Source organism: Spinacia oleracea, chromosome 1 (genome assembly GCF_020520425.1).
Source record: "Spinacia oleracea cultivar Varoflay chromosome 1, BTI_SOV_V1, whole genome shotgun sequence".
NCBI classification, from domain to species: Eukaryota; Viridiplantae; Streptophyta; class Magnoliopsida; order Caryophyllales; family Amaranthaceae; genus Spinacia; species Spinacia oleracea.
In genome coordinates, this window is record NC_079487.1 from 126,010,961 (window position 1) to 126,034,195 (window position 23,235).

General features: G+C 32.6%; 2 protein-coding genes across 5 annotated transcripts; both read left to right on the forward strand.

Annotated features, from left to right (window-relative positions):
• The first annotated feature begins 5,011 nt into the window (after positions 1 to 5,011).
• On the forward strand, positions 5,012 to 6,196 carry LOC110782848 (zinc finger protein 8). The gene has a single exon (XM_021987095.2). It carries the CDS (start codon positions 5,238 to 5,240, stop codon positions 6,048 to 6,050), a length of 813 nt encoding a protein of 270 aa, XP_021842787.2. The 5' UTR covers positions 5,012 to 5,237; the 3' UTR covers positions 6,051 to 6,196.
• Positions 6,197 to 14,100: 7,904 nt separating this feature from the next.
• LOC110782880 (actin-related protein 2/3 complex subunit 2A) lies at positions 14,101 to 22,597 on the forward strand. 4 transcript variants are annotated; one of them, XM_021987122.2, is made up of 11 exons: positions 14,101 to 14,240; positions 15,407 to 15,638; positions 16,623 to 16,689; positions 16,860 to 17,067; positions 19,622 to 19,791; positions 19,992 to 20,069; positions 20,286 to 20,424; positions 20,509 to 20,600; positions 21,172 to 21,228; positions 21,899 to 21,970; positions 22,061 to 22,597. In XM_021987122.2, exons 2-11 carry the CDS (start codon positions 15,577 to 15,579, stop codon positions 22,115 to 22,117), a joined length of 1,002 nt encoding a protein of 333 aa, XP_021842814.1. In that variant the 5' UTR covers positions 14,101 to 14,240; positions 15,407 to 15,576; the 3' UTR covers positions 22,118 to 22,597. The 4 variants fall into 4 exon arrangements, with proteins under 4 accessions (XP_021842814.1, XP_021842816.1, XP_056682651.1 ...); XM_021987124.2 differs by having other exon boundaries at positions 14,131 to 14,240; positions 15,463 to 15,638; XM_056826673.1 differs by lacking the exon at positions 14,101 to 14,240 and adding an exon at positions 14,247 to 14,974.
• Positions 22,598 to 23,235: the final 638 nt, after the last annotated feature.

Consider the following 23,235-nt stretch of genomic DNA (forward strand, 5'->3'; position numbering starts at 1 on the left):
TAATTTAGATATTTTTCTTTGTAATTATACAGGTGTTTGGTTCATTAGTGATGATTATGATTATTGTCAGTCTATTTATAACCAAGTCAAAATATCCACGTTCTTTGAGGTTAATTAGATTGCAATGGACTAAATCAACATGATCAATTGTATATGAAGTATAACGTATATCATCAGATAAATCGCCTCAAAATGCCGTGACACATTCTAAAATGAGTATTCCCTGAGTTGTATATACTCGTAAAGAAGAATTCATAGCCTATATACCACATACTTTTGTATCTTTTATGACATGTTTAGTACGGAGTAGATAGTAATATATAAATGACAGTTTTTACAATTAATTTTGAATTTATGGTGTATTTTTTGCCAGCTCAGACATGGCTTACTTGGCCAAATGATACATTGAGAGTCAATATTATTAACTCTACGATGTATTTTTGTCAGAAAAGTTTCATGACAATGTTTGATATGGTACCTCCATTTTCGTAAATATAATTATTTCTAAATTTTCATTAATTATTATATATACTCTTTAGAGAGAACACTATTGAATGGTAACGAAAATTTATTATAAAAAAACTAACGATAGATGAAGTTCATTAACATTGAAGTTTATATAAGAGTCTATTCCTTACAAGATTATTTCGAATTACTCCGTACAAATCCATGCAATTTTTTTTTTGAAGGTAAGATTAGGGATGTTAGTGGGGCGGGTTTTGTGGGAGATCCGCCCCGCATCCGCCCCAAGTAGGCGGGGATGGAGGTAAGTTTGGCGGGTGATGGGGCGGGGATGGGTACAGAAATCGTACCCGCCATGGGTGATGGGGCGGGTGTGGATTTTTTGTTGAACCCGCCCCATCCCCACTCGCCCCGCTTCATACCCGTCATGGGTGATGGGGTGAGTTTGTATTATGTGCATGTTTAGGTGATAATATGAATTTAGGTGAGAATTTTAAGTTTTTTGTTTAGATTTTTTTTGTTATGACGGGTATTTTTTCGATTATATGTGTCTCTTTAGTCGTAAGGTTTTTGTTTTCTAAAGTTAACTTTCATTATTTCGTACTTATGGATAATGTTTGCTTAATAAGAAAAATTAGGCGGATATTGGCGTGGGTATGGGGCGGGGATAAGACGGGGATGGATACCCAGTTGGGTGGTGGGGCGGGGATAAATTTTAGTTTATACCCGTTGGGGCGGGGATGGGGATGAAAATTTTAGGTGGGGATGGGGATGGAGGGACATACATCCGCATCCGCCCCGCCCCATTGACATCCCTATGTAAGATGAAGGATCCTACAACACTGGTACCTCGCACAGGTATTTCCAGCCAGTTTTGCAGGTCAGAGTCATTGGAAATGAGGGGGGATAATAGGGGAAATCCTCAATCCCAAAGAGCCCCTAGTGGGATTTGATCCCATAACCTTGAGGTTATGAGGCCAAATCTTTACCACTAGGCCAAGCCTTGCTTGGTGAATTGTTGCAATATTAAAAGTGTAAAAATTATGTATGGTAGAGTTACTAGTTTTCTATGTACGCGATGCGTGTTTGTAATTTAAAAATGCGCAAACAATAATATTTATTTGGTTAGTTACTTAATTTTTCCCTTTTTATTGATACTTTTTTTTAGTTCAAATATTTGGTGATTTTAGAAAATACATCTTTTGAATTAATTCCATTTTATATTTCAATTTTATTTGGTAAGCAAGAGTAAATAATATATTGCTTAAAATCCATTTAAAAGTGGACTGAAACGAATAGATGCACCATCCTCGAGGAAGTGACCCAACTTCTAGGAAGGGTTGTATCAAGCTTTAAGGATCAAAAAACAACCAAATCACAACAACTACGCTATCCCTCTACTTCGAGGAACACATTGTTTTTAAATTTTAGTAAGGATAAATAGACAATCACTATTACGCATTTACGTCGCCTCGATCGTTCCCTTATATAATAGAAATATAGGTGATAGTTATTGTAAACATATTTAGATCATCTTTAGTATTGATGACTAAACAGAAAAGGGAAATGAAGATTTGTGGAGGTGCAAAAACTTGACCTTTTTTTTTTTTTTTTACTGAATTGCCTTTTTAAAACAGTAACAAATCATTTGAGTACAAATATTCCATCCTAATAATAAAATACGCTTAATATGACAAAGTTCAATGTTTCTTAAAGTATATAAATATCACATGATCTTTGCTTATAAAAGTACTATAAGTTTAACCTGGTCAATTTTGGTACACAATTTATGTGACAAGAATTGTCTAGAGGAAAGGTATTTAAATTCAAAGAAAATGGAAGTTTGAGTTGGATTTAAATTGTGGGGTTATCTATTTAATTAATATCTTCTAGTTTAAAATGCAAAATTTTGAGATTAGATTAGATCAAATCAATCAACCAACCCACCCACCTTAATCCAAATAATAATCCCCTATTAAAAATAATAAAATAAATAAAATAAAATAAAACAAAAGATAAACCCCTAATATTCTTCCACATGTCAAGATTTATAATGAAACTGCTCAATGACAACATATACACTGTTCTAATTTGGAATTCTTCTCCCAAAAAGAAGAAAGCAATTTGAATATGATTGAAAAGATCAGATGAAGGAGATAGGAAGAGGAGGAAGTATAAATCAATATTTGATATGTATTTCACAAATACATATCACCCACTAAATGATAAAATAGGGATAAGATAAACGTTAAAAGACAAAATTAATTATTATTTTTAAAATGACATCCTTTTTTGGAAAATGGCATTGGTTTTTGAAAAATTGCATCTATTTTTCCAAAATGGCATTTGTTCTTTGAAAAATGATACCTGCTTTCATTTTTGTCTTATCTCTATTTTGTCGTTTAGTGGGCTGATATGTATCTTGAAATACATATCAGATATTGGTCTCCCCGCCTTCTAGGGAGAGAGGGGAAAAAAGAAATTAACACTTACTACAGAGTAATACATTTTACAGCGATATGCATAAGAAATATAGATATTCATTATATTCATGTACGGAGTAGGTCTTTTTGAAATGTTCTAAATCTTAGAGTTTATTGTTCTCTAACAAATCATATTCTATTTTATTTATACATATACCTCATTGTTTATGGAATAATACACGCAATTGCTCTATCTTAATTTCTCCTCTCTATTTCATAACAATTTATGCTTTTTTTTTTGAAAATGGACATTTCAATAAAAAAAAATTAATAAAAAAAGTGGGAATTGATGAGTATGGGAAACCTATTGGTGGACTCTTTCCACCAATCAAAAGATCATATCAAGAGAGACAATAGAATAAACAACATGATCTTAATATTTTAGTTTGTTTTCTCATGTCCTTAATAAAGCTAAAACTAAAAGTGGGGTCCAAACTAGAACAACTGTCCAACAAAAACTACTTTGTTTTAATTTCAATAATAATAATAGTTGATGACTTGATTCACCTATAAACATATGCTTTTTTTTTTTATGATATAATTACATAATAGTATATTTTATTATATTATATGGGTTTTGCCTGCTCTAAGAAGATATGCTGAGATCTTAATGAAGACCTTCTAAGTTTAAATTAATTGATTAATTAAAAGTGTACTTCTATATAATTAATATGCTTACATCATTGCCCACTTCTTAATATTCCTTGTTCTAGCAACTACTCTTCTCTTCCAAGAGCTTTTCTCATCAAAATGGTCAAGAATTTAAGTTATATTAACATTTTTAAGTGCCTCTACTTTATCTATATAAAGAAAAAAAAAATGGAGTAATATATAATTAATTCCCACCTGAAGACATATTATAGTGTGTCAGCTTTATAACTTAGGGTTGTGAACATAATAGTTTGACTACAATTGAAAAATAGTTTAATTTGATCTGAACCAACTTAAAAACTGAGTTATTCATAACAAACTTGAATTCATAAAATTTGACAAAACCTGTTTGAAAGGTTTAATTCCCAAACATTATTTTATTTGTTCCAAAACCCTAATTGCTCGAAATAAAAAGATCAAAGCTACGCGAAATTGATATATACGTACGTAACAAACTTGATTTCGTTCGAAATACTGATAATTAGACTTGTATAGCCTTATGGTTTGATAATTACAAAGAAGATTCATCTAGTGCTGAATAATCACACCTTCTACAGAAGCATAGGTTATAATAATGCATCAATTTGGAACCTGTAGTGGATGGGACTAAAGACCAAATTAAAGTAGGGTGATTAATTAAGTTAATTGCATTTATTAAGTTGAGATTTATAATATAATAAGCTTTTTGGTAGATGACATTATATTATATATCATGACTCCACTAGCTTGTTAGTTGGTCAAGATTATTATATTATTAATATAATTAATTATATTTTAATTACATTGTTAAGTACAGTATGCTAGATTTGTTACAGACCAACAGGAAACCTTAAACTATAAACCAGGGTGATTACATCCCCTTTCTTTCTTTGACTTTCATATATTTAAACTAATTAATTAAGATTAATATAATATACGTCTGAATCTTCTCTCTCACAATTTTTTGTCTCATTTACGTGTTAATCTTTTTTATTGGTTGATGATATTTGTGCAGTGGTCAGTCATCAACCACTTTTGTTTTCATAATCTGTATCTAAAAGTACATTAGTATCGACTAATAGGATCGGAGAAAGTGGCACATAAGTGATACACGACGAATTATGGGATAAAAGATTCAGACTGATTACCATTCTCACATTTTTAAACATGGAATAATATATAGCTTATAATTATCAATTCAAAATTATAATGCTTATCTACCATAATTCTTATCATTAGTTTAAACAAAACTGAATCTCTTTTGATAGTGAAAGTTAGAGGTGTATCTAGTATTATACACAAAAGTTTCTAAATTTTTTCATTTAATTAAAAAAAAAAATACCATTTTGCATGCATACATGAGCTTCCCTTATTATGACTTTTTTAACCCCTCGATCCCACCTTCCCTCCATCCCTTTATTTAAAATTGACCTTTGCTGTTCATGATAATTAAACTTAGCTAGCTAACTACAGGAAGGTGTGTGTTTGCTTGTGATGCAACGCATCGTCCGAATCGCCTTCTTAAGTACTACTATATAAGGAAGGAGAGGCCAAAGGACAATCACCAAAGTAGACAAAACACAAAATACTCCAATCAAACTTTCCTTTCTTACTCTTCTTCATCTTTAACACCCAAAAAAAAAAAAATTTTTTTTTTTTTACATGGAGAGTAGTCCATATTGTGTAGAAAAGAAGATGAAATTGTTCGGGTTTGAGGTTGATCTCGATCTTTACAAAAATCCTGAAAACATCATCAATGAACAAGAAGAAAGCACAAATTCATCCAATACGGTCTCTTCTGGTTCCAAGAAAGAAAAGGTTGATAACGAAAGGAGTTCTTCCGTAAATAATAATAATAACAACAACAACAACAACAACAATAACAACTTTATCGAGGTAGATGTGGTGGGAAAGAAATTCGAGTGTCAATATTGTTACAAAGAATTCGCAAACTCACAAGCATTAGGCGGCCATCAAAATGCTCATAAAAAGGAGAGGATGAAGAAGAAGAGGCTTCAACTACAAGCTAGAAAAGCCAGTATTAACTTCTATCTTCAACCTTACCAACAACAACAATACTCGAAAAATAATAACAACATTAGTGGTTATTATTCTTCGGGTTCTTCTTCTGGTGGCGGTGGCGGTGGCGGTGTTGGTGGTGGTGCTCTATGGTACTTTGATCCTTCTTATAATAATTATTATGCACCTACAGAAAATAATTATGAAGAATCTCAGATTAGTTTCGGTCCGTTCGATCATCATCGTCGTAATCCGACAACGACAACGGGTTTCGAGCAGTTCACGGTGACACACGGTGGTGGAAGGTGCATTTCAGAAAGTAGTCCTACTACAAGTGTTGTCGTGAAACCTTATCCTTTACCTGTTACGAAACAAATAGGTTGTAAATCTTTAGATCTTCAATTAGGGCTTAGTTTAGATTCTAATCATGTTGTTTTTAAAAGCACTCCTAGATAATTATCATATTAATTCATATACTTAATTCAGTTTTTTCAAAGAATTGGTTTTTTTTTTTTTTTTTGGGAATTCATATGAATTTTTTGAATTCTTTTTGGCAAACATATAAATGAAATTATACTCATATACTCCGTAATTATATTATTATTACTATTATTGTTACTCCATATTATTTTAAGTGCATTATTATTGATAATGGATGGTTGATTAGAAGGCAAGGCTTGTATTTTTATGATAAATTAAATTTAGTGATTACATATAATATGTGTAGTGTATAGTATTATATGTAACAAGGAATCCAATGATTTTAATCAGCTTGCTCAACCACCAAGCTAATTTCGTTATACACAATGAATAAACTACATAGTTGGTTTAGTTTGCACCCTTAATTAGCTTCAATTCAATTAATTATTATTATAATGTTTGTCAGGAGTTATTTTTGATAATTTGATTCATCATTATTAAGATTGCGCATACCTTACGTTGTTGATCAATACTAATACAAGTAATACTACGGAGTATTACACTTACACTGTATTGTACTAATTAATAGATTGATAAGTGTGTACTCCGTACTACGTAGTAGTACGAAGTATAAAAAAAGAAGCTATTATTCTAAAATACAATGAAAAAAAGAGATGACTAACATGAAATATATGGAAGGGGTCGATAGCATCCTTTTACATAGACATCTTCCTAAGACCTTCATTATATTCCCTCCGTATTTTGGTTAAACAGTGGTTGTTTTACTGCCGTGATTCCTTATAAGTTATAATTAAGCCACAAGATATATATAATTAAGGTCATTTTCCTAGAGCGGCCCTAGCTTAATAATACATGCATACACCCTTCTATATACTGCGCGCTAGCTATACTTCGTAAGTCGTAACGTATATTGGGATCCGGACACCTCTAGGTAAACTTGTCTACCTACGCAGTTAATCGGTTATGCAGGTTGGGCTTTTGGAAACGAGAAAGACAAATTCTCACCTCAAGAACGGAATTCATGATCTTAAGGTCATAAGGTGAAACTCTAACTTTATCAATATATTATGTCAAAAGTTCAAAACCGGAGTACTACGTAAGTACGCAATACGGAGTATATATCTTGGTGATTACTCCCTTCGTCCCTTTATACTTGCACCGCTTTCTTTTTCGGGTCGTCCCTTAATACTTGCACCGCTTCTATAAATGGAAATTTATACCAATATTATACTACCTCCGTTCCTAAATGATCTTTACGGTTACTATTTGCACGGTAATTAAGGAATTTTGGTGAACATGTGATGGTGGAGTAACAAATGGAAAATAAGTGGCTATAAATTGTCCAACAATATGAGTGGGTGAAAACTAATATTAAAGTATTGTGAGTGGGTAAGTTATGGTGGGCCAAATAAGAGTAAAAATGGAATAAAGTAGGAGTGTAAAGAACTTTCAGGAACGGACTAAAACGGAAAGCGTAAAGAACTTTTAGGAACGGAGGTAGTATTATTTCTCACACTTACTTACTAACCCCACCTACACATTTATTCCCTACAAAAAAAATCATTTAAAAATTCACACCCCTAGTCACAACTCCCCACCTCTTACACATTTCCCACTAACTATATTAAAAAAATATTCCACTATCAACTAACACCCATTAAATTAATAAGTCAATTCAAATGTCTTAAATTCCGCACTGGTCAAACCGGTGCGAGTATTAAAGGACGGAGGGAGTACTAGCTACTTCGTACTTCGTAGTACGTACATGTTATATTTTGGTGGCATACAAACATAAGAAAGATCAAATTGTTCTTAGGAGTAATTTGTTAGACATTACAGTATATTCAAGCTACCTAACATTTATGCGGCAATGTTTCCTTTGGTGCAAATTCATATTCGTCAATGTAATGTGCCTCCATAGTGTATTATTTAATAGTTAAACATACTTTACGGCTAAAATTAAAAATGGTTTTGTAATGAAATCTATAATGAGAGATATTTTGTATCAAATTGTGCGACAAGGTGATGAAAGTAATTTAAGTAGCCAATAGTCAGAATATGGATCTTAATTCTTAACAAAGATCAGAATCAATTGACATTTAGAATACCACCTCTTCAAGGACAATTAATTCACAAATAGTATTAGTGCCTCTTCTTGTGAGCCATAAAACAAAGTTAATCCATTGTCTTCTTTGAAGATTCCTACTTAATTAATTACGTACTATCACTAATTAATTAAGAAATGAACTACGACTACTAGCCTAGCAATTAAACATTATATATAAATGTAGTTTCAACAAGTGATTTTATCTTTGTATATATCGCATGACTGCTTATTAATTATATTGTTTTTCTCATACAATTTTAAAATTCAATTCAACAATATGTAAGGGAGGCGAGGGGCGCGGGCATAGCCTCGCGTTTATTATTTATGATTGCATAAATAGTAAGTGTAATTAAAATCCGAAAAAAAGAAAGGAGATATAAGATTGTGTTACGTGTTTTGGTATATGAGATCTGACAGTATACACGCGTACGTTATTTCATATTATTGTTTGGTTCAACCTTCCACAGTGGGATCTATCGATCAACATATATGATGTTATAGTTTCAAAACAGAATCTAAATTCTGAAATTCCAGTTAATTAAAATGACAGTTTTAGGCTCACTTTTATTCTTGCGATCTTAATTATGAGAAATAATTGAGATTGTACTATATGTCGTATGGTATTGTAGGTGTTAGTATAACTGGTTTTGTCATGGGCGTCGCTAAAAACATAGTTCAAAACAGCAATCGGAAGAGATATATTTGAAACCGATTGAATCTCTACAATCTCATGATACTCCAAATCTTTCTTGATCCAAAAATTAATAAGATATTAATCTTACAGGAGAGTATAAGGCGATAAACATGCAGTCATCAAGAATCTCATAAACTTATATGATGATCAAAGCTTAATTAATTATTAATTAGTCCATATATTAGGCCATGTTCTGTTTGACTTATTTTGACTTATTTAATTTCAAACAAAATAAGCCCAGATAAATTTAGATAAGTTCAGATATTATAAGTTCATAAAAAATAAGTTTTTTTCAGACAATTTTCACACACAAATAAATTTATATATTCCAGATAAAACAAGTTCAGTTAAGTTTAGATAAGTTCAGATAATATAATTTCCGTCAAAATAAGTTGAATAGAACGAAAATTTTATTCTAGAATATAAGAGCAACTTCAATGGATGCTTATAGGGACTAATTTCCAAGCTAATTTCCTTCCTAGACAGCGCTAACTTAGGACATATGCAACAAATAGCTTGAGTCTGGATTTTTAAGAGTTTTAATAAAACTGTTGAATTTTGGAAAGATAATATATGAGCCATTCATTTTATGTTCAATTGTTGATATGTTCAAACTTTACCTTGTAGAGTTATACTAAAACTCTAGAGGATCCAAAAACAGAATCATGTAGCTTAAAAAGTTGATGTGTCATCCCAAACTATAATTAATATGATCGATTTAGCCAACAATTCGAATTACTCTAATATGGACTAAATCTAAAATTTGACTGGTCAACAAAATTACACACATAATCAAATTCAATTACAACGTACGTATAACAAATTAAGACGTCTTCTACGATTCTATCTATAATAAGTTGATAAATGATAAATAATGAAGCTAATTAATCGACTCAATCAAATGCTACACACCTGCAATATAATTGCACACCACCACTTCCTTTTTCTAGTATTTAACACCCATTATCATTGCTGGAATCACATGCTTACTACTTCAAATTCGAATAACTTTCACTTGGCTTTACTTGCACTACAAGAAAACGGTAATTTCAGTCGGTATAAGCCCGGATTCTTATAGAATTGTTCATCAGTTTTCATTGCATACTAGATAAGTTATATTATACCAAGTTGAGAACAAGAGTCTGACCATATATAATTGTAGCAGAGTTTCAACCTAAAATTAATTGGTGATAAGTGAAGTTATGTTTTTTTTTTTTTTTTTTCTGATACTGATGAGTCTTTTTTTTTTTTTTTTTTTGAATTTTTGAGACTCAAGCATCGATCCAATGGTGAGACTCTTGAAAAGTAATTTATTTATAAGTAACTTTCCTTTGTAGAGAAAAAGAACCCTTTTGAGAAGAGTTATAAAAATAAGAACTGTTGGTCATTTTTTATAACTCGTCCAATCAAAAGCTTTTCTTTATTAACAACATTTTTCTCCTTTTAAGCCCTTACTTGATCCCATTAGAGCTGATGTTAACTTTAATTTGGTCATTCTAAAATGGGTGATGATAAAGGTCACAAGTTGCGACAACATTTAGTTGTCGCAATTTTACGTGTCGTAGTTTAATTGGTACATATATGCGCCATGTAGGTTATGCGTCAGCGAAATATTTTTACTATGAAAATTTGTAAATAAGGTAGTCGATATAAAGAAGGAAACAAATTAGAATATTAAGATTTTCTTACATTTTTTTGTAACATATATAATATGTTATATAAGTAAAATATTTTAATTTCCTATTTAAATCATGACACATAAGCATGTCATGTCATCATTGTGACACGACTTAAAGGTCGCATGTTGCGACCTTTATCATTTTCGTTCTAAAATATCACGCGTACGTACTACTGTTAATTTCGGAATAATAAAACTACATGATCTACGCTATTAATTTTGTACTTTGATTCCGTTCTGATAAGCCGATAAGGTTGTCGACTTTAAGAAACTCATTTGAAAATTCAATTTGGTAATTGTGGCATAAAATTTTCTTAATTTAGTAGGTGGTAAGCAGTCAACTAATTAAATATATATGAGGTTAAATTAATGTGGATAAATTTTTTAAATATTTAATAATTAAGCTGAGATACGAAATTAATCAAAGATTATTTTATAGTAATCCTATTCTTGGTATTACTTAAAAACAGCCACGAAAAGTTTTAAAAATATTATGCTAGTATGGAATATATACAACCATAATTATTTACATAGTTATATACACTAATAGAAAAAGACAAAGGCTAAGAACCAATCACAGTTTCCATGTCAAGTTCAACTTGAATTATTGATGATTTTAAGGTACTTCACTTACAAAATATGCTACAATAATAATGACGTCGTTGATAATAGTTTTATGGTGGCCGGAAATAAGGGTATCAATTTGTGTAAACGGGTGGAGTCTAGGTTAACCTAAGATGAGTTGGCTTCTGACGAGTCAATTTACCTTATCGAATTAGGAAGGTTCCTTTATAAAAAATAAAAACAAAGTAATTTCTTTTTTGGGATTGTGGAGAGGGGATCGTTACATGATTGAGTTAAACTAGTGTAACGTAAAACATAAAACATAAAAGCTGAGAAATAAAAATGTACTCCAACTTTGAGAAATCTATCTCCATATCACAAAATAATGATTCAAAATCTCCATTAGACTTTAAACGTGAGAAATTAGTAGACATGACTCCATAAGCACTGCACCCCGAAATGGAACTAAACTACTCTATGTCTCTATCCAACAGATTACTGAACGATAAAGTAGACTGCTAATTAACCAAACTAGACTAACCAAATTCGATAACAAAACGCAAAAGCCAGGCCCAGGCACAAATTAAAGGCCCATAGGAGTAATTGTTAGTATGTTTTAAGTGTTTAAGCATTGGGATGGTAGGAATGAAGCTTTAATGCGTTTTATTTAGCTGATTTTCACTTGTTTAAATTTAATTGGATTTATTTAAACAAACTTTCTAAACTAAGATTTTATTTCAGTTATAACTTGAAATGAGTAACTCTTATCAATCCTAATATGATGGCAATGTACTCCGTTTTCATACTTCAACAATCACATCATACACTTAGGTTATGTTTAGTTCAACTGAATTTGACTGAAATTATTTTATCTGAACTTATCTAAACTTATTTTTTTTTTACTTACTCCGTATTTTTGCTGAAAATTACTTATTTGTATGTTAAATTGTCTGGTAAAAAAATGAATTTTATTGAACTTATTAAACTTATATTAACATGTACGAATTATCTAAACTTTTTTGATGAAATAAGTTGAGACTTATTGTACACAAAATTTCAATCATAACTATTAGGCCAAGATCTCATTGGTAGCCGATGTGATCGTTGTCACTAAGAACACTGAGTGACATTCAAATTATGGTAGTGGTCCCACAACCCCAAATATGTACTAATTCATTCACAAATTACAAAACATTTTGAAAACAAGAAGCTCTTAATTTGTTACAACGAAAGTGAGAAATATATATATATGCAAATAAAGAACACATAGATTTAACGTGATTTACTAACAATGTGTTAGTTATGTCCACGAGCAAAGGAGAGGGAAATTTATTGATCTTGAGGAGTACAAATTATTTAATACAACTAGGTTATGACCTACAAAGTTTATATAGTAATCTCTAGAATTATAAGGAAAAACCCAGAAAACCATACCCAAGATTAACTGACACTATACGTTTAATTTTGCCAAAATATTCATAAAACATACAATAACATACTACTATAACAGATCTATATTCGCACCCCAAAAAATAATACGGAGTAATATTATTTTATTATTTATTAAAAACATAAATAAAAAATATATTCATGTTCTTTTTTACTTAAGCAGATGTTCTTTTAATTATATATTAGTGTTCTTAAGGTGCAACATGCTCATTGTACACCATGATCAACCTTCTAAATTGCATCTAAAGTCCTTCAATGTCTTTACTTTTTGTGTACTATTATAAGATTAATGTTTTTAATATTAATATATTATGAGTTGTAGTACATGTTTTTTTTGAAAATTTTGATGCATATATGATATATGGGGCGCATCAAAAGCTATTTTGTTCACAAAAATAACACATTAACCAAGATCATGATATACATCATATGGTTGATTGCTAGTAATATTGTTTTCCTTGTTATAAAACATTTACTACATATTTCATAGGCATTATAACTTTCTTTGGTTGTACGCATATTCTTGTAAAATACATCTATATTTTTCCGGTTTTTTTCCTTGTACCATTTGAATTGGGCTCAAAAGATTAAGAAAAATCGTAAACATCAAAGTTATCCACATTTTTATTGACGGGGTTTAAAGTTATCCACATGATAACAACAAAAGAGAGGTAAAATGTTAGTAATAATGGTTCATGTGACATGTGAGTAAGGTAATTAAAGTGGTTATTTAGTGTGTGAACACACCAAAAAGTATGTAGCCGCGACCATGTGATCTGATAAGTTTATTACACCAACTATTAATGAGCAACTTTCCTAAAGGAAAAATGGTGCACTTAAAAAAACAATAGAAATAGTTAATAAACTATCAGATCACATGTGACGTAATCCATTCCTTATACGTTTGATAAAGTATTAAGGGCGGTTTAAATTAAGTAAGTATCAGACACTTTGATAAAAAAATACAAGGAGTTAAAAAAATACAAGGAGTTAAAAAAAGGAAAATTTGTCAAATACAACCTACTAAAGTTTTCTATTTTGCCAATTACAACCTCAAATTTCTATTTTTGTCAATTACAACCTGAAACTTATACATCCATTTTAAATTACAACCCGAAATTATTTTTCGGCAAAAATCACCGGAAGATGATGTCATAATGTTATTAAAAAAATATAGTTACATATTTTCTGTAAAAAAATTAAATCGATAAATGAAAATAAAAAAAATATATTAATAATCGATTTTTTTATTTTTTGTACTCCATACTTTTTTTTTTAATAACGTTATGACATCATTTTCCGGTGACTTTTGCTGGAAAATGGTTTCGGTTGTAATTTAAAATAGATGTACAAGTTTAAGGTTGTAATTGGCAAAATTAAAAATTTGGGGAAGTGATAAATCCAAGGAAAATTTTACTTCTGCCAAGGAAATCCACAATTTTTTAAAGCTGATTTCCTTGGAATAAGTGAAATTATTCCTTGGATTTATCATTTCCCAAAATTTGAGGTTGTAATCGGCAAATAGAGAACTTTATTAGGTTGTATTTAACAAAATTGTCTTAAAAAAATACCATAAAGGAGAAAAAGTTGAAAAGAGTTGTTAATTGTTTGGTTTTGTTATGAAGTGCAGAAAGTAACACATCAAAATTGACCCTCATCATTTCTCTCAACTCTATCGTATATCTCCTTCACGAGTTCCTTGCTTCTCTCAAGGTTAGTTCTTTCTTATTTTCTCTCTTGATAAATTACAATCCTTAATTTTGTTAAACTATGTCATTCGATCACATTTTCAATTCTTCGCATGTTGCTTGCTCATTAGATATGTTGATTCGATGATTACTTGGTTTCTGGTTGATTTCGGAGGTTAATTGGGGATAAATTCTTTGCTGATTTGGCTTAAATTTATTGAATTTTGTGTGGTTAGGGTTTTCAATTTTTTGATTTTGATACAACGATGCACACCCCCAATTTAGGGTTTTTGCGTTGAGTCTTTTAGATGACTGATTGATTCGCTTGTGGGATTTACATCGATTATTGCGGTATGATTTTGTCTGAATTGTGCAATTTGATAAAATTGGTATGAGGAATTTGATATCTTTTCTGAAAATTCAAATTTAGGAGTACATATGTTTGTAATTTTATGGTTATAATTGTTTGTTATGGAGCAAGCATTATTTGAAAAAGAATTGTGATTCTAATTGATAAATGAAAACGAGGGGAGCTTTAGCCGAGCTGAAACTTATTTATCCGAAGCCATTATTCCTGAGTGAGAGGTCAATAACGGTTTGTTCTTCTTTTGAGCAAGATGATTTACTGGTCTTATGGTTTCTTTTTAAGTTGAATATTTATGCCTGGCAGAGTCAAAGTTGAATCGGTTTCCTTACACCCTTAGTTCAGCTGAAAGAAATTATGGGATTATCATTTGCCTTGATTGCTTAGTTTTACATGTAAGTTTATAAGAGCATCTACACTCGGTTGTGTTAATCCCTTAGTCTCAGCTAGATGCAAATGATGTCTTATTATCATTACTATTTTCAGTTAGATGGAAACGTTGCCTTTTATCATTATTATTCAGAGACATTTAGCATGTTTGTGTACTACTTAACCTTTTTATCTTAGGTTTTTACAGAACTGTAATATAGATAAAAGGTTATGTCCATGCTTTTTGTAGAAATTTGCAATGCGGTGGTATGAGCTTCATTTGGCGCATAAAACTTAATTAGCTTTTCAAAAATCCAGTTTAGAAAATTTCAAATACCAAGCTTAAATTTTGCAAGCAATAGTTATCGTATTTATACTATATGCAATTAGATTAAATATTGTTAACATGCCCATAAAGCTAAGGTTAAAATGACCTTTGCACACTTGTTTATTTTTAGGGTTGTAAAAGTTTGATAATTCGACTTATGAAGTTGTGGTGACAAGTGAAATTAAGGTTGCTTGTTTGGAGAGGAATAGGCTATTGAAGCCACATTAAGTAAGCTCGGTTTCCTTTGATCCACTACCTTTGCTATCAAGGGAGCTACAGATTGGCAGTGGTTCTAATCAAATGATACTTCTGCAGTCTCAGTCAAAGTATCTTCTCCAACTCCTCACAAATCGCCTTCAAAAGTAAGTTGTAACTGTTCTTAGACTTCTTCCCTTTATTTCAAATGCTATCTTCAGCAATATCAGTACTTCCTAGACATATATGAGCTATTGATTTATCCTCTGCATTGATCAGTATTTTCTATTTTTATGAGTTGAATGCTTACTCTTCCGTAACCTAATCGAAATTGTGAGATGGTGCTTGGGTATCTGGATGTGAGATGATGTAAATTGTCCACAACACGTAGAACTGTGCAAAGATAGCTGATTGCCCCGTTTGGTTGCTCACTCGTAATTTATCAATGTCGCAGAGTTTGGAAAAGACCAGTAGTTTTCCCATGACTGAGCTGGTAGCAGCCAGTTTTATGTTACAATTGGCTAGGGAATGAAAAGCAGGGACTAAACCTACTACTCCCTTGAGGAACTCTAAGTCTCAAGTGGATTGCGTCCAAAGTGGACGCAAGTGACTCTTATTGTACTCATTAATTTGGTATTAGTACTGAGACTGGTGTGGTATTGGTATACCAATACACTGCTAAGGAATACCAATACGAGTCAGCCTTATTGGCACTGACATATTATGTGTTAGGTACTAAAAGTGGTTTTATTGGGGTGACTTGTGTCCAATTGGTGACAAGCCAATTGACGTTTAGTAATCCTCCTACTCCCCCCCCCCCCCCCCCCCCCCCCCCCCCCCCCCCCGGTACCATTTTGTTTGACCCATAGGTGTGTAGTTGCTTTTTTAGTTTTTGGTTGGGTGGAGTTGATGAGAGAGAAACTTAGTGGGGCCAAATGTAGTAAATGTGGGAGTAAAGTAGTGGACGCTCATGGTTACTTGTAGTATGTGGCGAACTCAAAGGGACAACCAAAAAAGGAAAGTGGAGGAAACTTAAAGGGACAGATGGAGTATATGTTTTCCATGTAAATTGAACATTATGGCTTCTGCTAGTTTCTTCTCTTACAATATTCCTTCATGATGTCTGACCTTACTTTTGTGGTGTGTTACAGTCTTGACAAAGGAGTTGAACTGGACTGCCAATGGATTGAGTTTGATGACGTGCGATTCAACGTCCAGGTGATTTTCATTACAGTTTATTGGCCTTACTTGTTTGGATAGAAAATAAATCCGACAAAGACAAGTATCAAATTATCCGTCTATTGTGAAGTATCTTACCAGTTGGTAAAGAATATTTTTGGTTTATAAATGTTTGCGGTTCCACCATTTGATCTGTACTGTCTTTGCAGACTTCTGTGAAGAACTCTCACATCTTGCTGCTGTCTCTGTCATTACCAACACCACCTGCTGGAGCATTGTTTGTTGGAGGACTGCCTTATGGAGCCATAGAAGCTATAAAAGCTGCATATGGAACAGTGGTGCAAATTCTTGATCCTCCAAAAGACGGTTTTAATCTCACACTGAAGCTGAATTTCTCAAAGCTTTCTCCAGATGAAGGTCTTACGAGTTCTTCTTTCTAAGGTCATCATGATTTTGCTGTGACTAGTTGAATCATATGGTCTCAATCATTGCATTGTCTGAAAATCGTTTACGCGTTGATCTGCATAATTTAAATGATGACTTCTTCATTGTTTTCCTGAAAGTGCCTCATCCACAATAGGAATCAGGGTTTTAACTCCGTAAAAAGCCCGAAGGGGTTGTTAATGTAAAGAAAGTTGAAAAGAAAGAAATATTCACATGTTTTCCTAATTTATATTAGCTGCTTCTATTCACAATTTACGTAACAATACTTGCGTAAGGTTCTTAAATATCAATGCAACTTCAACTCCATTTTGGGCTAGTTAAACTTTAGGAATTGTTTCTTGTTATTTCTTGGTAGTAAAGGAGTACCTTTTTAGGACGATCTGTGTGCCCCTTTGCATTTACTTTGATGTTACAGGATAGTTGAGAAAATTTACATTTCTGTAGCTTTTTTGCAGTTAGTATGTAGTTGTTCTTGCAAGTTTCACTATCCCTAGGTTCCTAAAGGCTTGTTAGGAGAGATAGAGGACACTGGTTATGTTCTGTTCCTAATAACCTATTCACCTTATAGAACTTGACGTAGATGATATTATAAATTAATATAGTTATTAGATTGTAGTTGATATTAGTGGTGTAGCCTACATGCAATGTCCTTGTGTGCAGAAACTTAAAATATGTCCTTAATATTATCAATCTGTTTTAGTGTCTTTGTTTTCTATTATGAGCTCGAGATGCATACACACCTATCTCTATGTTTACAATGGGTAGTTGCGGTACTCTAGCTGAAGGAATCCTCAAGCTCAACATTGTATGGTGATTGATCTACTGGTTTTTTCTATTGTACTCTACAGCCACACCTAACTCACTGACTGTGGTAAATTATCTTTATATTGAGGAGACGGTCGGGGTCTGAATTTAGTCAAGTGTTGTCATGGTTTGGGTCTGATCCAGGGCAATCCGATACTTTATTGAAAAAAGTAACTTGGATGATGTGAATCCGATACACTAGAAACCACTCTATGTATTGGATACTGCCAAGAGAAAGCCTTTTGTAGATGCTTGATTTATCTATGGTGTGGCCCAAAGTTGAAGGATTCTTCTTTCCTTTCCTCCAATTTCAGACTCACCACAAAGTAAGAGATGTTTAGGCTTTTAGGTTTCTAGCTTTTAGGAAAATCAATGAAGGATATGATTAATCTGGCCTGTTGTATACAATATGGCCAGTCCCAGACAGGTCAGCTGATACTTATCCGCTACCTGCGGATGACCACTTGTAAGTAAGCTCTCAGAACGACTTTATCTTCAACTCAAATCACCTTCAACCATTATGTAGAGAAGTTGTTATGACCCTCCAATGGTTACTTGTGAGAAAAACAATCCTCGTTCCATTCTCATCTCAAATTTTCTATCCCCCTAAAACTTTATAATATTGTTTTAAGTCTCCAAATTCAATCATAGCCCATTCAATTATTTATAAACTTAGCGGAACAATTAGTATAGAGCCAAATGTAAGGAATTCATCCCAGAAATCTCCTCGCAAGTGGATCAAGATGAAAATTGCCGTATCAGAAATTATTTTAACGGTGACACCTGGTGTAGTTAATGTTCTCATATAACCTATCCACGAAAAGAATGGAAGGAATTCATAGTGATTACTTAGCACCCTACTTGCGTTCCATACTTCCATCTTTTAGTAATGGCCTAATGGGATACATACCAATAAGCAAGCTTCCAGTTTCTTTGGTTTACACTCCCCCTGTTTTAGTTGGCTTTGTAAGGTCAATTAATTTATTTTTTTCAAAAATATTCTTTGCAAGTTTTGTTCCGACTGTTCATGCAATTATTTTTATAATTTGTGTATTTGAACAAATTTGTTCTCAAAGGCTTTAAAATGTTAATTAGAACAAAACTCCGTAATTGTGGAATAGAGGAGTGTTTATCAACTACTTTTTCGAACAAATTATCCCTCAATAACTACTTTTTGGAATAAATTAATTTTTATGAAGTATATGTTACATGTATTGTGCGTGAAATTAATTATAGGTTATGTTATTGGAGTGAGTGCTCGATGTCAAATCAAGTTATAACCAGAATAGAATTGCAAAATCTGATATTTGTTGTGCCATGCCGTACCAATTGTGACAATTTTATAAAAGGCAATACTCATATGTGTGTAATAGTCTTGGAAGTGTGCATTTTTAGTTTTGGGTAAGTAATGTTTGGATATGTTTTTAAAGCCTTTTATAAGTTAAAATCCTTGTAGTCTAACTCGCTAGATATTTTGATATCTACACCATTGAGAATGTTATCCTGCTTGCATAATTATGTTGATTACCGTAAAAGTGAATAATTGTTTAACACGCTCCGTCTTAATTTCCATGGAAAGATGTTTAGAGTTCAGTCAAATGTGAACTTTTACCATCAATTACTTGGCTGAAACTATTTTCTCCTCCCATCTTGGATTTTTTGTTTGTTTTATGATATCTTCTTAGTGTCACTCTTGTAACAGTTGTATTCTTGTGATTTTCAGACACTAGACAGGCTCTGTTGATGAAGGTTGCCTCTGTTAGGGAAGTGGTACTTGGTGCACCTTTAAGGGTGATCCTAAAACATCTGGCTTCGAGGTCACTTGCTCCCAATATGGATCAATTAGTTTCTATAGTGCACCGGCCTAATGAATCATTCTTTCTTATACCTCAGGTTCAAGTTCTTTTTTGTTGTTTCTTTTTTCCAATTTTTATTTTAATAGCAAGTTGATATTTGAGCCAAATTGAATTTTTACATTTCTTGTGTTGGCCAGTCTGTACAGCCAAATATCTTAGCAACTAAATTTTCATTTACATGTAGTCCATTACAGATTTTCTGATTATAACTTTATTAAGGAAATTTTTTCATGGCAGATCGAAAAAGTGACGGTCATATATCCCATGAGATTTAAGGATTCCACAGATACATGTTTAGCAACTTCTTTTCTGCAGGTATAGCATTTCGTTTGTTATTTTCTGGCTAGTTTGAACAATTGGATGATTGTTGTGATTGGTATCTTGAAGCCTATAATATTTGTTTTGTTCCATCCTGATTATACTTGGTGTTTGAGACGTCATGCTCTTACAGTTGTGTTGTTGACAATTGTCCTTGTGCATCTGTCCCTCTTGATGATGTTATTTACCTTTTTTTTTTATAATTATGTTCAGGAATTCGTAGAAGCACGGCGTACTGCTAGTGCTGGACTAAATAATGCTCCTTCTTGCCAATGGTCACCATCAGCACCTCAAGAACTTGAGGGAATTCCTGCAAAAGAGTTATCTGCAAATGCTGGCTTTGTTTCCTTTGGTAAAGCCACAGTAGCTGCATACATGTGTCCTGTTACTCCTGTACTTGTCCTTTTATCTAACTGCATATCTTTTTAATGCTCAGTCATTTTCCCACGTCATGTCGACAGCAAGAAGCTAGATAGAACGGTTTGGAATTTGTCAACCTTTCATGCATATGTTAGTTACCACGTCAAGGTGATGTTCCTCAAGTCCACCTTTATCTCGTTTATCCCCCTAGATTACACTGCTTTATTGTAATTTAATGGCAAATTTAAAGTTGATAGTTACCAAGCTGTTGCTATCTGTGACAGCAGGAGGATACATCTGAGAAGTCCTATAATGCCTTGGTCACGACCTCAATTTAACATTTATACATGGGTAGAAATTGTCTTGTTAGAATCCTTTATTACTCCCTAAAAAACAAAAAAGTATTACTAAGAAATGTTATTCTCTGGCTTGGATTGGTAGACTTTTGAAGCTTCATTTGATACCTAAGGTGAGATGTAGAATTCTACAAAATGATGCATATCAACCTAAACCGATGATCTGAGAATACAATATAGCTGACTAGCTGAGTGATCTTGTCCTACAGATGCCAGACTAACTGAATCTGACTACCAAACTGGACAGTTTTCATTTTTTTTTGTTCAATTATACCTTTTGAAACTCCGTTTCTCAGTTGACTTTGATTTTGTTTCATTTAGTAACCTGCCTTAAAGGAACTTGACTTGCATCTAACTTGAAATTTGCACATTTATGTTACCAGTGCTCTGAAGGATTCATGCATACTCGAATGAGGCGCCGTGTGGAATCTTTGATTGAGGTACTTTTTATATAAACTGTGGTATTCCTTTAACTTGTCTTGTCCCAACTGTGATTCTATGAATTTCATTGCATTGTTTCTTATGGAGTACGGAGTATAATTTTTTAGGCTATTATACTGCTTCATGTGCCCCAGAGTCTAATGTGCTAAATTTTTTTGAAGTTTGACATGGTGTACAAAGATATTGTAGTATCTATGTTACCAGGACCTTGAAAAGACATATCAGAAAGCAGTTTTTAAAACGTGTCAGTTTTTGAATACTTTTCGAAAACTTTCTATCGTTTTGGTCCAAAATGAGCAGGTGAAGGTCCATAGTAAACACTCATTTTGGAGTGTCAAGAATATGACAGACGCACATGAGGTGAAACAAAGAGTCTGAGTAACATATGGTAGTGAACTAGCATTGCATACTGCCAAGCAATTTCTCCTGCAAATCTAACACCTAGGTTGAGGCAAAAAGGTGTTGGTGCATGAAGCCTTGCCTATGCAAGTGCGTTGCTCATGAATAACCCATAAATACTTTTGAAGTTACTGTCTTGTGAACATGAATACTTTTTCCTTATTTACTTTGTCTCTTTCTAGACAACGGCTAAAGAAAGTCATCAATCATGTTTAGTTGTTCTCTCCAGCATGCATTGTAACAGACTCTGAACTTTTTGCGTCTCTTCAGGCACTTGATCGTGCCAAATCAGATCAGGATAAGACAAAGAAAGCAGGGACTAAAACATCCTTTAAGCGGCTGGTAATCTTAAGCTGCTCCTTTTCTCTGTATAATGATAGTATTAGCTAATATCAACTGTGCCGTAACCATTTGATGTCCATTTTTTATTAGAGCATAAAGGATTCTAGAAGCAATTCAAATTCAAGGGCTTCAGCTAGTTGGAAATAATTTTGTTGATTGTGGAGGTAATCTTGGAATCTTTCAACTCTACACATTTGCATTGAATTGCTTCAGCTCCAGCTTTTTACAAATTGTGCCTGGCACATTCAATTACACGTGGTCGCTCAACTCTAAAGAAGGGTGCTATTTTTTTCGCTTTCCGCCCTGGTTATCTTGTACAAATTTCGTACCCGTGGAGATGTAAGCTGAGCGAAGTCCAATCCCACCATTTTTCGTAGTCTTGAAGTTAGGTATTCTTTGCCATTTAACTTGTAGTTCACACTAGTTGAGATTAGAATTCCTTTATCATGTAATGGTAGTTGGTGTTATTGTTTCCTGTTTCTGGTAACTTTGAAAGGTGTTTGTACTTTGTAGCGTCTGATGTATGGCATTATGGTTCCTTTTATGCACATGAATACCCTCTGTCCGTAAAACTTGGAGCTTATATGTGAACCTAAACCGTTTATGGTTTGGTTGATGGGTTTTTTACATGATTCAGATATAAAATGCTTAGCTTTTGTACATAGGGGAATTCCTCTGATATCAAGTCGTTGTTAATGAAAAATATCAGTGAAATTGATGTTTGATTGCTTATCTGTTGCCGCCGGTCGGATGTTCTTTGTAAATCTTGATAATTACAGGGCTTGTTAGGATGGAGCTAAGCCAATAACAAGGGTATTTTAGTCACTCAAACGTAATTGGGTTAGATTATATGGACTGACCCAAACACACACAAGTACATGAAACTTAAAATTACGAATACTTATGTTGAGAAGCTACTTTGGCCAAACAAAGCAACTTATGAATATTAACTTATTTAGCATTATAAGTTGTTGACTTTCTAGTTTCAGCTAATGTTAAGGATCCAAACTAATTACCTACTACGTAATAGGCTAATAGTAATGACTTGTTACAAAAAGAACGAGGTTGATTTACCTAATAGTAATTACTTGTTAGAAAATGAACGGGGTTGATTTATCTTAAAGTAACCATAAGTTAAAAATAAAATAAAAAGTACATTCGAAAAATAATCTGTAGTGGCATCTTGCTAGTATAACAAATGAGTATGATTAGTATATAATTATTTTGTTAATTTTTCAGTAATTAATTAGTTTGGTTTCAGCTTA

What these genes read in the sequence shown, in the direction of transcription:
- LOC110782848 (XM_021987095.2), top strand. Translation starts at nt 5,238, where the DNA reads ATGGAGAGTAGTCCATATTGTGTAGAAAAGAAGATGAAATTGTTCGGG.
- LOC110782880 (XM_021987122.2), top strand. Translation starts at nt 15,577, where the DNA reads ATGATACTTCTGCAGTCTCAGTCAAAGTATCTTCTCCAACTCCTCACA. An exon ending in ACGTGCGATTCAACGTCCAG is followed by an intron (nt 16,690 to 16,859) that starts GTGATTTTCATT and finishes CTGTCTTTGCAG; the next exon opens with ACTTCTGTGAAGAACTCTCA. An exon ending in AAACATCCTTTAAGCGGCTG is followed by an intron (nt 21,971 to 22,060) that starts GTAATCTTAAGC and finishes ATTTTTTATTAG; the next exon opens with AGCATAAAGGATTCTAGAAG.